Raw genomic sequence first — 11,502 nt, forward strand, 5'->3', positions numbered from 1 at the left:
AAAGTTTATTTTTGAATATTGTAGTTCGACATTTTTTTTGACGGTATTATGCTCACAATCCTCGTGGGCAATGTCCCTTTAAAGATGCCTTTTCGTCCCTTATTTTTGTCTTTAAGTATAGACCATAAATATTAGTTGCTCTTAAATTATCACCCTTCACCAAATTTCTCAACTACACTGTGACACATACATGTGAGATTTTTTTTGTTGAAACTTTTGAAGCTTCAAAGCTAAAAATCAGATAAATGAAGTACATTTGACATGGTGTAAAAAATTAAAAAATTCCTTTGAGTTTCTTGCAAGAAGTACGTAAAGGTATTGTTCATGTGTTCATGAGTAATTTTCTATTGCATTTATGGGTTTGACTAGGTTTGTTTATTCACCACACATGTGTGACGCTCGACACCACAAATTTTTAATGAAAAATCCGAAAGTATAGAACTCACCTCTTCTTGCTTGTGAGAATTCACACCTACCTTACCTAACCACACTACAGCATTTCATACATAGTTGGGAGCCCATGTTATTTATTTATACGCCACTCCTTCCAATCTTCATTGCCTTGATTCCACAAATCTATGTTTTTTGCATGGCAATAACTCGTGTAATGAATACATGAATAATGAACTCTACAAAGTAATATCAAGAAGTTTAGGATAGGAGAAAACTCCTTTTTAATGATAAATTCTTGTCTAGCAGTATAGTAGTCAAATGTTCAGTGGGAGGAGGAGGAGTAGGAAAATACAAGTTTAATAAAGTACAAGTTTCATCAACGAAAGATATCACGAGGGATGACTCAACATGAAGATGTGCTAGTTTAGGGGATTGTCGTGGATGGAACGTAATGCACATAACACTACAGTTACCCTCTATACATCGTGACAACTTGCAACTTTGTAAGCATGAGGTTTCATAGTGTTTCATATATTAAACATAAATTCCATTATTGCATATGTTAAGTTGATAATTTTTTTGACATCGATGTATACTCAACAAGAGACAAATGTAACTGAAATAAACCCGGAACACTATATACAAATGAACACCCCCGGCCTTTACTCTATGATTTTGTTGCTTAACTGCAACCTAAGAGAAAATTGATCAGCGCGCTCATGCTCATGGTGATCCTATATTTACATAACACGGGATGATTGAGTGTCAGTGGTGGATCAAAGTAAAATGGCTAGCTGGCACATGAAATGCAAACTTGCTGCACTCGAAAGAGGAGTGCGCTCAATTGTATGGTGCGTGTCACAGTCATGTTCAAACTTACTTCGACTTCATCCATCGCTCAATAGTTTTATCCCGGTGCCTTCTATTCTCAAAGCTTTGTTAACCATCACATGCGATGACTTTACGAAGCATAAATCTCTTCTCATATCCCATAACAGTTGTTGAGACCTATATCAAAATTCTCGTTTCTTCGGAAGAGTATGAACTTCTCAAGAGGGTGAAAGTAAGATGAGGAAGGAAGGTGATGCATATATGTGTTTATATAGACGCTAACTGCGACAAGAAGATGTCATGGTAGATAATATTGTAGTACTTGGGTTGATGAGATGACATGAATACGCATTGGTGACGAGGGCCACACAGACAGGGACCATAAATCAAGCAGGCAGAACGAGAAATGCGCTCTTCATTCATGTTCTCCCAGAAAATAAGTTTTTCATGATTCGAAAGCAAAATGATGGTGAGGCGTTTGCAGCTCCACTCAGACGATGTAATTCCACATGTGTATACTAAATGTACCGCTTTCTACTTTCATTGATTGAGCAAAAAAGAGTTATAATTATATGATATGGCAAACATAACCTGTGGATGGCCTAAAGCACTCATGGTATGGCTATGAACGTGCATCCCCGAAGTCAAAGTAGAGCGTGCCTCGGAATCGGGGTTGAACTCTGAAGGGCATCGTCTCCGCTCACGCTGCCGCCCTGATGTTCGAACGTTCGTTCAGAATCGCCTTCGTGGTTCCCCCTCGGCGACCTCGCCCCAACCGACCCAGAACACCCGCCGTCACCGGCGCGCACCGTTCCCGAGTCCGATCGAGCTTCGTTCCAAGGCATCGCCCGTATAGCCGCCAAACCCTAACCCCAGCCCGCTCCCGCGGTCGCAAACTCGCAATGGGCATCGAAGACGGGCCGATCTCGCCGCGCTCCACCTCCAGGCGCCACCGCCGGCCGCCCGGCGACGACGCCTCCTCCCCGAAGCGCCAGAAGCGCAGCCATCATCGTCACCGCCACCGCCACGGCCACGGGGACAGGGGAGACCAGGAGTCGGGCTCGCGGCCGCGGGTGTCGGGGGCGAGGCCGGGGGAGCGCGAGGTAGAGAATGGTGAGATAGTAGACGACGCCACCGCCGCCTCCAGGGGACCAGATGCCGACTTGGGCAAGGCGGGGTCGGTGTTCGGCCGTCTGGCACCTGCTCCGGTCTGTTCCGAACCCCCGCCCTTTGCGTTCCCGTTCGGTATAGGTTATTTTCGTTACCCTTTTCCATTGATCCATAATTAGTTGCTGATTTATCGTTTGAATTTTGCTGGAGCTAGTTGGCAGAGGATTTGCAGATCAACAGAATAAAATCTGGTTTTAACTTGAGAAGTCAAGCCTCTTAGTTTTGTTAGCTGTTAAGTGAAACTAAGTATTACATGGCAATCCATTAATAATTTATCAAAAGTTCTAGTGTTTACTTGGTTATTCAGAAGCACGTTTATTAACCACTGGCACAAAAAGCAGCAGCTATTGTTTAGCTCCCTCTGAGATAATATCAAGGACAGCTTACTCTGTTCTATGCTTTGCTGCACACAACAAAAGGAATTAAAGAGTTTCGTATCTCTGCCTTGAAGTAATTTTGTTCAAACAATCAAACACCCTGGGAAAAGCTAAAATAAGTATTTTAATTTATTTATTTGTAATAATCAAAAACAAACATAAGCTTTTAAATATTATTCTTATAGGTTTCTGATGAAGGAACTATTCTTTGTTACCTATTTATTATATATTCTAATAACTGACAAGATTATTTGCATACTCTTGAGATGTAAGCTGTTTAACCATTACATAGATTTCACTTGATAAGTAGTGCAATAAACTGGGTCAAGCTTACTCACATAGAGCTGCAGGCTTTCCCACATAGTCTAGTGTTTCATGTTTTTCTGGTCATGTTTTTATTTTACAAAAAGGTGTTTCATGTTTTTCTGGTCATGTTTTTATTTTACAAAAAGGCTTTTAGTCATGCTTGCTTTTCTACTTTTTGGTGAATTCCTGAACTCACTTTGAAACTGATTTAACTGTAGGGATGTGATGACAAATTTGATGCAAACGAGAAGTGTAGAGAGGCCAACCACAAAAGAAAGAGATCTGAGGAAATCAAGGAAGAATCTTGCAAGTAAGGTTTCTCATATATGGTTAACTCATTCTCATGTTATATGTTCTAATTTATCTTTTAATTAATGTTGTGTGATGGTGTCAGGGAGGAAGATCAAGGTGACTTCGAAAACTTTGCAAAGCAAGAAGAAGATGATCTTAAAAAAACTAAGGAGGAAGCAAGAAAGAGGATGGATGCTATTCTGGAGAAGCACCGGCAACTCCAGTTTCAGAAGGAACACCAGGGACCTGTGCCTTGCCATGATAGTACAGGTAACCTGTTTTTATTAAAAACTGAACCATATTCTGTGTGACATATTCTTTTGTTATGTAAAAGTTAAGTTTAAACATATTTTAGTAACTGAGCTTCGTCATTGGCAGAAGTAACATCACTGGATAGAGATGCTGCTACCACTGAAGTAAAAGATGCCAATTCAGTCACTGTAATTGTTGATGAAAAATCCTACACTATGGGGAAGACTCCTCCTATCCAGCCTAACATTTCAATCAACTCGGGGATATCTGGTGATCAAAGGACGGCATGTGTTTCAGGAGTTCAAGAGGGCATTCCCATGGTAATAAATCCTTTTGATGCAGTTGATTGTTCACTTACCATTTTCTCAGCTAGGGTTCTCACTTGACATCTTTGAAATTTTACAGGGTGAAAGATCTTCAGATATACTTTGCGATGATATTTTTGGAGTATCTCCTATTAGAGTTCAGAAATCGGTATGTTTTCTATTATTCTTCAACTGAACTATTATTTCTACTGAAATTTCTTACTTCAATGTTTTGCTATGTTCTTTTTGCTCAGAACAATCTTGGTAATCCACTGGCAGTTTTATCTTTTACTCTATTGGTAGGAAGCTCTCGGCAGTATATTATTTTCTGCACACCTATTGATTGTTGTGTTGTGTAGGGTAATCTAGAAGGTATGCATGTGAGAAAAAATTCGCTTCGTGACAACTGGGATGATGAGCATGGATATTACAGTAAGCTCTATCAATCTTTCCTTTCCATTTCATTGTCTACTTTTCAGTTACTCCTTTATAATTCAAGTTTTTTTGCATTTTATACAGAGTACCACTTAGGGGAAGTGCTAGATGGCCATTACAGAATTACAGCAGGCTCTGGGAAGGGAGTTTTCTCAACAGTTGTCCAGGCAAAGGATCTAAAAGCTGGGGAAAATGATCCTGAAGAAGTAGCTATCAAAATTATCTGCAATGAAAAAGAAAGGTAAGCTGAGTTCATTACAACTTCTTCCCTTTTGAGGTCATATATGCAATAGGGAAAATAACATTTGACCCTGTAAATTGCATTTTGATTGTACAGGTACAAATCTGGTAAGAGGGAGGTTTCTGTATTGGAAAAGTTGTCAAGTGCAGATTGTGAAGACAAACGACACTGTGTCCGGTTTATTTCTAGTCTCATGTATCGGGATCATCTCTGTTTAGTTCTTGAATCCCTTCATATGAATCTTCGTGAGGTTATAAAGAAATTTGGTCGTGATATAGGGCTGAAGCTTACTGCTGTAAGGACGTACTCAAAACAGCTTTTCATCGCGCTGAAGCACCTAAAGGATTGCAGTATCCTCCATTGTGATATTAAACCAGATAATATACTGGTATGTCCACTTTCCAAGTATCTTAATTATCTTCGGTAGAGCTTGTAGTTGCAGAACTTTTTTTAAGCTTTAAGAAAAACCTAAAAAATGACTTACAGACCAAATGGTTACCCCTTGTGTTAATTGTATGCTGGAATATACAAGTTTCTCTAGCTGCATCATTTTGTAGGTAAATGGGTCTAAAAACTTGTTGAAACTGTGTGATTTTGGTAGTGCTTTGCCTGCCGGAATAAATGATATCACACCAATTCTTGTGAGCCGCTTCTACCGAGCACCTGAGATAAGTAAGTTGTTTACTTGACGTGTACAATCATTTCATTAGATTTTCTTTAAGTTTATTTTTTTTACCTGCATGCTAACATAGTAATTTGTTATCCTCCTGCAGTTCTTGGATTGCCGTACGATCATTCATTGGATATGTGGTCAGTTGGCTGTTGCCTATATGAACTTTACACAGGAAAAATCTTATTTCCTGGGGGGACGAACAATGGCATGCTTTGGCTTCACATGCAATTGAAGGGTCCATTCCCTAAGAAGATGCTTCGAAAGGTGAGATATGATGATGATATATTAGTTCATACGATGTACTTATCTCTTCTGTGTATTCTAGTGAACAAAACAAAAATCTATTGTAGTTTTTGTGTTCATGTTCGTATTACCTAGTCTTCCCTCTAACAGAATTGAATGTTCCGAATTATACAGGGAGCCTTTACAACTCAACACTTCGACCAGGACCTTAATTTCCATGCCACTGATGAGAATCTGATGAAGAAGAAGGTATGCTGATTATTCCTTGATGAACTGATGATATACTGTGCTCTAGTGTTTTCTGAAAATTGAATCGACGCTTTTTTCTGGCAGGCGGTGAATAAATTGTGCATGAACGTTAAACCAAGTGGTGTTGGTCGCAAAATATCAAGCTTACCAGGCGAGGATCAGAAAATGCTGTCCAGGTTTAAAGATCTCCTGGAAAAAATGTTTGTGCTAGATCCACAGGAGAGGCTCACTGTGTCACAAGCGCTTAGCCATCCATTTATCACTGGCAAGTGAAATAAAGACAAACATACTTCTCACTTGTAACATATTGAGATTAGCTTCATTTTTCTGAACTAAATTACATGCCTAACCGACGTGCGGCTATGCCATTTCGTTGTTGAGGTTTTAGCTTTGAGATGTTTGATACCAGAACGAAGCATGGGAGAGATGGCTATATTGTCTTGAGCCACTCCTGTAATGGCAGGTGTATTTGGTAACTGTTATTATTATACTATATATTAGCCTCAAAGATGCAGGGTTTCTTGTGTTTCACACTGTTTGATAGTATAAGTGAAACAAAAACACGCAAAGTAATCTGTCGTATGAACAGATACATCTTGTTTGTCATCCATATTCAGTTACTTATGCGGAAGTTTCTTGAAATTGCACTTAATGTGAATGTGTTCGTTTTGTGATTAAGCCCTACTTGTGTGCGTCAAATGCTTGATGCTCCCTTTGTTCCTAAATATAAGCATTTTTTTAGAGATTTCAATATGAACTACACATACGGAGCAAAATGAGTGAATCTACGCTCTGAAATAAGTTTATATACATCCGTATGTAGTTCAATATTGTTGAATCTCTAAAAGGTCTTATATAAAATGAGTGAATCTACGCTCTAAAATAAGTCTATATACTCACTCCGTTCGAAAAAACTTGTCTTAAGCTTGTCCCTTAAATGGATGTATTTGGCACTAACTTGGTGCTAGATATATTCATTTAAGGGACAAACTTTTTTGGACGGAAGGAGTACGTCGTAGTTCGTATTGTAATCTCTAAAAGGGCTTATAATTCAGAAACGGAGGGAGTATATCTTTTTTTTCCAAACATAGCATATCAACATCGTATTGCGTCTGGTCGAGGCAACGGGCCTTTCCCAGTCTCGTGGTGTTGAGCCTTCCTAGAATTCCGCTATCTGTGGGCTTTTATGGCGCCAGCAAAGGGGACACGGCCCACGCCCGTGCCGCGCACCGCGCACGCCGGGGGTTTTGGCGGGAAACCCACACGTCACTAAGCGCTGCGGGCCCGCGGTGTCAGTGACCCACATCACAGTGGAGGCCAGACCCTTCTCCCCCCTTCCCGTCTTCTCCCCCCGTTTTCCCCACCTCCTTTTCCCCTTCGTCTCGCTCAAACCGCGAACAGCATCGACTCGGCGGCGGCGGGCGGCGGCGAAGCAGGCGGAGGAAGCGCCGGAGAGCACGCAATGCCGCCTAAATCGGACAGCGTCGAAGGTAACGCCCCTAGTCTCTCCAGCCCCCACATCCAGCCCCACCCCCAAGCTCCCGATTTGACCTCCCCCCGCTCGATTCCGCCCCCAATTCCACCAGTCGTTTGCTCAGTCTTGTGTGTGGGCGTATCCGACCGTCCTGTTTCTGACCTTCTTGTCTCGGTTTCCTGTGCAGGAATCGTCCTCAACTTCGTCAACGAGGTAACGACCCCCCTCCGTCAAAACCCTCGAACCCAGATTGCCTGCCTCCGCTTAGGGGGTCAACCTTGCGCTTGCCGCCGCGCTTGCAGGGCAAGCGTTGGTGTTTTGTCCCGTGTCGGAATGTTTGTGAACTTTAGCAGGGATGCGTCGTTCTGTAGTCTGTACCAAACGATGCTAGGTAGGTTCTACCTCAGTACCTGTTAAACATCTTCAATGTTAGGAGCGTGTATTGGCTTACCCTCCTTTTGGCGGGACAAGCGGCATATGAAGGCGATGATTAGTCGTGGGGAGGTTCGTCGTGACAGCATGCTGTTTGTTTTTTTATGCTGGCTGTCATCTGTAGTTGCTTTGTGAGAGGCGACTTGAACAATTCTGAGCTATGTTAAAAAAAACATAGTTGTCAGTCCAGATAATCGGTCTATGCGCATTCCATTACTTTGTTTATCGTAGGGTTGACAGAATCCAAAGGACTGAAGCTGTTTCATTCTTCAGTTCACACCTGTCTTTGGAATTTTGGTGGTGGTTCCTAAGATTGAATAGTTGTCTCAACTCAAGAAAATGTTTCTTTTCAGCGTGTCTTGCATTCTGGTCTGCGGATGTTTTGATGTAGTCAACAATACTTCATTAACTTCTGTCTTGAACTGTCTCCCATCTGCTTAACTATACTCTCCATAGAAGTATCCGTCTGTGATTTTGTATGACAAGTATCCTCTAAGGCTGATTGTGACTGGAAGTCAAGTGCTTACAAATGGATACACTAGTATTTCCAGATAAATTTTGCACTCTTCAGTTCAGGCTGTTTTTATATAAGCAGTATAGGTTATTTTATTTTGGTATCTTAAAGGTGTTGCGATTATATGCACCTGAAGCATTACTGTATTACCGCATGAGTTATCATTATCATCGTTAGTTTCACGCTGATGTTTCCTTTCAGACACTGTTCTTACATCAGTTTGGTTAGAACCAATCATCATGCAAAGTTAGAACATTATTTGTAAAAGAAGTTGTATACTGTGCGTGAACTTTATGCAAAATATCAAGAGATGATTTAAGATTATTCCGTCTTCGCTCCAGTCTTTACCATACTAGGCAATAATGATGAGTGGACTATTGCTATGATTATGCAGCAAAATAGGCCATTGAATTCTCAGAATGTGGCTGATGCACTACAGAAGTTTAGTCTTAAGAAGACTGCAGTGCAAAAAGGACTGGATGCATTGGCTGACAGTGGTCAAATATCCTTCAAGGAGTATGGCAAGCAGAAAATCTACCTTGCTCGGCAAGACCAGTTCGACATTCCAAATGGGGAGGAACTTGAGGAGATGAAGAAAGCAAATAGCAAACTACAGGAAGAACTCGCAGAACAAAAGAAAATTACTAGTGAGGTCGAATCTGGTAAGCTCTGTTTGGTGCCATGGTCTTTGTGCTCTTTCTCAATGCAGTAAGCAACTATTAGTGGTAGCTAAGTACAAATCCTATCGCAGAGATAAAGGGTCTACAGTCAAACTTGACACTGGAAGAGATTAGGTCAAAGGAGGCCAGATTACAAAGTGAGGTATGTGTGCATGTTAATATGCTTCTTAGTGCACATGAGTGTGTTTGTTCAACCAAGTTTTAGCGGCAGAGCTCATGTTTATGCAGGTCCAGGAAATGGAAGAAAAATTAAAGAAATTGCAGAGTGGTGTGATCTTGGTGAAACCTGAAGACAAGAAGATAATTGAGGAGACCTTCTCTGAGAAAGCTAACCAGTGGAGAAAGCGAAAGAGGATGTTCAAGGAGCTATGGGATAACATCACTGAGAATAGCCCCAAAGACCAGAAGGAATTTAAGGTTCTTGTTTCCCCTTCTTGTTTTGCCTTTGACACTTGATTAATGGATATATGTTTTTTTCTATTTGGGCACTTGAATGGCCGGCTGTAACTGGTAGTTGTTTAGTTCATTTGTTCTCACCGCCTCTTGTGAGTTAACTTTCTATTGCTGTCACCCTGCTAGCCATCGTATTGCTGAATAATATTTGTGTGTGCAGGAAGAACTTGGTCTTGAGTATGATGAAGATGTCGATGTGAACTTCCAACCGTACAGTGAAATGCTGGCGAGTCTCAACAAAAGGAGAAAAGTTTCTCGCTGAGGATGTAGAGGGGCATGGGAGTATCTCAGATCAGATGTATGTTATCAGCCAAACAGCTCCATGATTTTGCTAGTTTCTTAGTCAGGGTGTTGTAGTTTGTCCAAACAGATGGTCTGCTCCGAGAACTCTAGCTGGTAGCGTCAGTAGTAGTTTATCTGAGGTTTGCAACATGTTTTGAACCAGTTGTGTAATATAACTTTTTCACCATCTTAAATTATATCGAGGAGCCTATAACTGACAACATCAGCTCATGGTTTTTGCTCTCTGTTCTTCGGTGAAAAATCGGAATCATATTAATATTTATTTACTCTCCCAATTCTCTATTTACATCGCATACACAAAATTTAGTAATGAATGATCTGCAATATATAGCTGCAAAAGTCCAACTGCTATCAATCAATACAACTAAATCAAGAAACCATCTCTGCTATAGGCATATGACTGCAGCTAATCTGCTACTCTGCTAGAGTCTTCTGTTGGTCCTGACTGAAGCCGGCCTGCTCCTGGGCGTATCCTGCTCTTCTCCACGTTTCTTCTCCGGCAGATCCTCTCCATCTGATTCTGAGCTGTAGTTCCGAACATGTCCAATCCTCTCGAAGGTCTTGCGATCGGCTAGATCCTCGCCGCCGTGGAAAGCCTCATCGTCGTCGGCATGCGCCCTTCCTGGGTTCCTCCTGTGCCTGTCGTCGGTGCTGCCGGACCCTGCTCGCGAGAGCTCTATGGCAGCCTTGGCTGCGGCCGCCGCCGTGGCCGCCGATTCAAACGCGGCCTGCGCCGCCTCTTCCACGTCTTTGAACGTCAGCTTCGTGGCGGCCTTGTCTCCCTCCGGCTCGTCGGCCCGCGGCGTCGCGTGCCGCCGCTCGTCGTCGTCGTCGTCGTCGAGCCTCTTCTTCCTGTGGCCATGGCCATGGCCATGGTGGGAGCGGCCGGCCGGATCCTCGTATGAGTCGGCGGCGTGGCCGTGAAGGCGCACGGGGATGTCCTTGTCGGCGCCGATCTCGAGGAGCACCATCTGGCGGCTCTCGAGGCTGGGCAGGGCCGTGGAGAGCCGCTGCACGAGCTTGGCGTTGACGCCGCAGCCGGCGCGGAGCTCGGCTGCGGCCGACGCGAAGCCCCGGCCGAACCTGGCGGCGAGGAGGGCGCGGGCCTCCTGCAGCTCGGGCAGGTCCCCGCAGCGCGCCGCCGCGTAGCAGAGCCCCGCCGCGGCCTCCCGCAGCTCGTCGGGGCAGCCCCGGTGCGCGTCGTCGAGCAGCGCGGAGCGGTCGGCGAGGAGCGCGCAGTAGGCGTCGAGCAGGAGGAGGGCGTCGAGCGTGTCCCGCTCCCGGATGACCTGCTCGGCGCGGAGCAGGGCGCGGTCCGGGTGGCCCTGCCGCAGCAGCTGCTCCACGTCCCCCCGCGCCTGCGCGCACCGCACCTCCCGGTGCGCCCGCACCACGGCGATCCGCTTCGTGGCGAGGTGCAGGAGGGACTTGAGGCGCGCCGTCTGCTTGGTGGTTCGGCCCAGCAGCACGTCCAGCGTCCTCCCCATCGCCGGCCGAGTCGAGTCGGTCGGCGAGCGAAGCTCCGGTGGCCTGAGAGCTGACGGTTTGGAGGATGGCCGGAGCGGGGGGTGCGTGGTGATGAGGCGGTTTTGCGTCGGTGTTTTATACCCCCGTGCGGCGCGGGGTGGCGGGGGGAAAAGGTGTGAGTCGGAAGGAGAAGATTAATTAATTCGGACGCGGGAAGGATCGGACGGCCAGGAAGGAGGAGGTGAGGTGATCGGCGGTTGCTTGCGGGGATGGTTTGCTTTGTGGCCAAGGCGTTGTCGAGGGCGGCGAGGCCGACGTGCATTCAGACGCCCTCCTTTCCCGGTCGACTGAGTCGACGCGTGTGCTCACGAGCGAGCTGAGACCGTTTCCGCTCGTTCGGCCGGGCCGCACTG

General features: G+C 44.6%; 3 protein-coding genes across 3 annotated transcripts; 2 read left to right on the plus strand and 1 right to left on the minus strand.

Moving 5' to 3' along the window:
* The first annotated feature begins 1,883 nt into the window (after positions 1-1,883).
* On the plus strand, positions 1,884-6,263 carry LOC123082366 (serine/threonine-protein kinase prp4). The gene is made up of 12 exons (XM_044504711.1): positions 1,884-2,432; positions 3,296-3,387; positions 3,472-3,638; positions 3,747-3,940; positions 4,026-4,094; positions 4,285-4,357; positions 4,445-4,601; positions 4,698-4,989; positions 5,159-5,273; positions 5,375-5,538; positions 5,692-5,766; positions 5,851-6,263. Exons 1-12 carry the CDS (start codon positions 1,941-1,943, stop codon positions 6,037-6,039), a joined length of 2,079 nt encoding a protein of 692 aa, XP_044360646.1. The 5' UTR covers positions 1,884-1,940; the 3' UTR covers positions 6,040-6,263.
* An 802-nt stretch (positions 6,264-7,065) lies between these two features.
* Positions 7,066-9,822, plus strand: LOC123087118 (homologous-pairing protein 2 homolog). Its single transcript, XM_044509018.1, has 6 exons — positions 7,066-7,256; positions 7,428-7,453; positions 8,581-8,848; positions 8,938-9,008; positions 9,095-9,283; positions 9,480-9,822. The coding sequence occupies exons 1-6, from the start codon at positions 7,229-7,231 to the stop codon at positions 9,579-9,581; spliced, it is 684 nt and encodes a 227-aa protein (XP_044364953.1). The 5' UTR covers positions 7,066-7,228; the 3' UTR covers positions 9,582-9,822.
* Positions 9,823-9,851: 29 nt separating this feature from the next.
* On the minus strand, positions 9,852-11,238 carry LOC123087117 (uncharacterized). Its single transcript, XM_044509017.1, has one exon. The coding sequence runs from the start codon at positions 11,107-11,109 to the stop codon at positions 10,045-10,047; it is 1,065 nt and encodes a 354-aa protein (XP_044364952.1). The 5' UTR covers positions 11,110-11,238; the 3' UTR covers positions 9,852-10,044.
* Positions 11,239-11,502: the final 264 nt, after the last annotated feature.

The sequence above is a fragment of the Triticum aestivum genome, chromosome 4A, assembly GCF_018294505.1.
Source record: "Triticum aestivum cultivar Chinese Spring chromosome 4A, IWGSC CS RefSeq v2.1, whole genome shotgun sequence".
Lineage (NCBI taxonomy): Eukaryota > Viridiplantae > Streptophyta > Magnoliopsida > Poales > Poaceae > Triticum > Triticum aestivum.

Bases quoted from the DNA above. Each gene is read 5' to 3' on its own strand.
- LOC123082366 (XM_044504711.1), top strand. From the start codon at position 1,941: ATGTTCGAACGTTCGTTCAGAATCGCCTTCGTGGTTCCCCCTCGGCGA. The intron at 3,941-4,025 runs GTAATAAATCCT...GAAATTTTACAG, and splicing joins TTCAAGAGGGCATTCCCATG to GGTGAAAGATCTTCAGATAT. The intron at 4,358-4,444 runs GTAAGCTCTATC...CATTTTATACAG, and splicing joins TGATGAGCATGGATATTACA to AGTACCACTTAGGGGAAGTG.
- LOC123087117 (XM_044509017.1), bottom strand. From the start codon at position 11,109: ATGGGGAGGACGCTGGACGTGCTGCTGGGCCGAACCACCAAGCAGACG.
- LOC123087118 (XM_044509018.1), top strand. From the start codon at position 7,229: ATGCCGCCTAAATCGGACAGCGTCGAAG. The intron at 8,849-8,937 runs GTAAGCTCTGTT...ATCCTATCGCAG, and splicing joins TACTAGTGAGGTCGAATCTG to AGATAAAGGGTCTACAGTCA. The intron at 9,284-9,479 runs GTTCTTGTTTCC...TTGTGTGTGCAG, and splicing joins AAGACCAGAAGGAATTTAAG to GAAGAACTTGGTCTTGAGTA.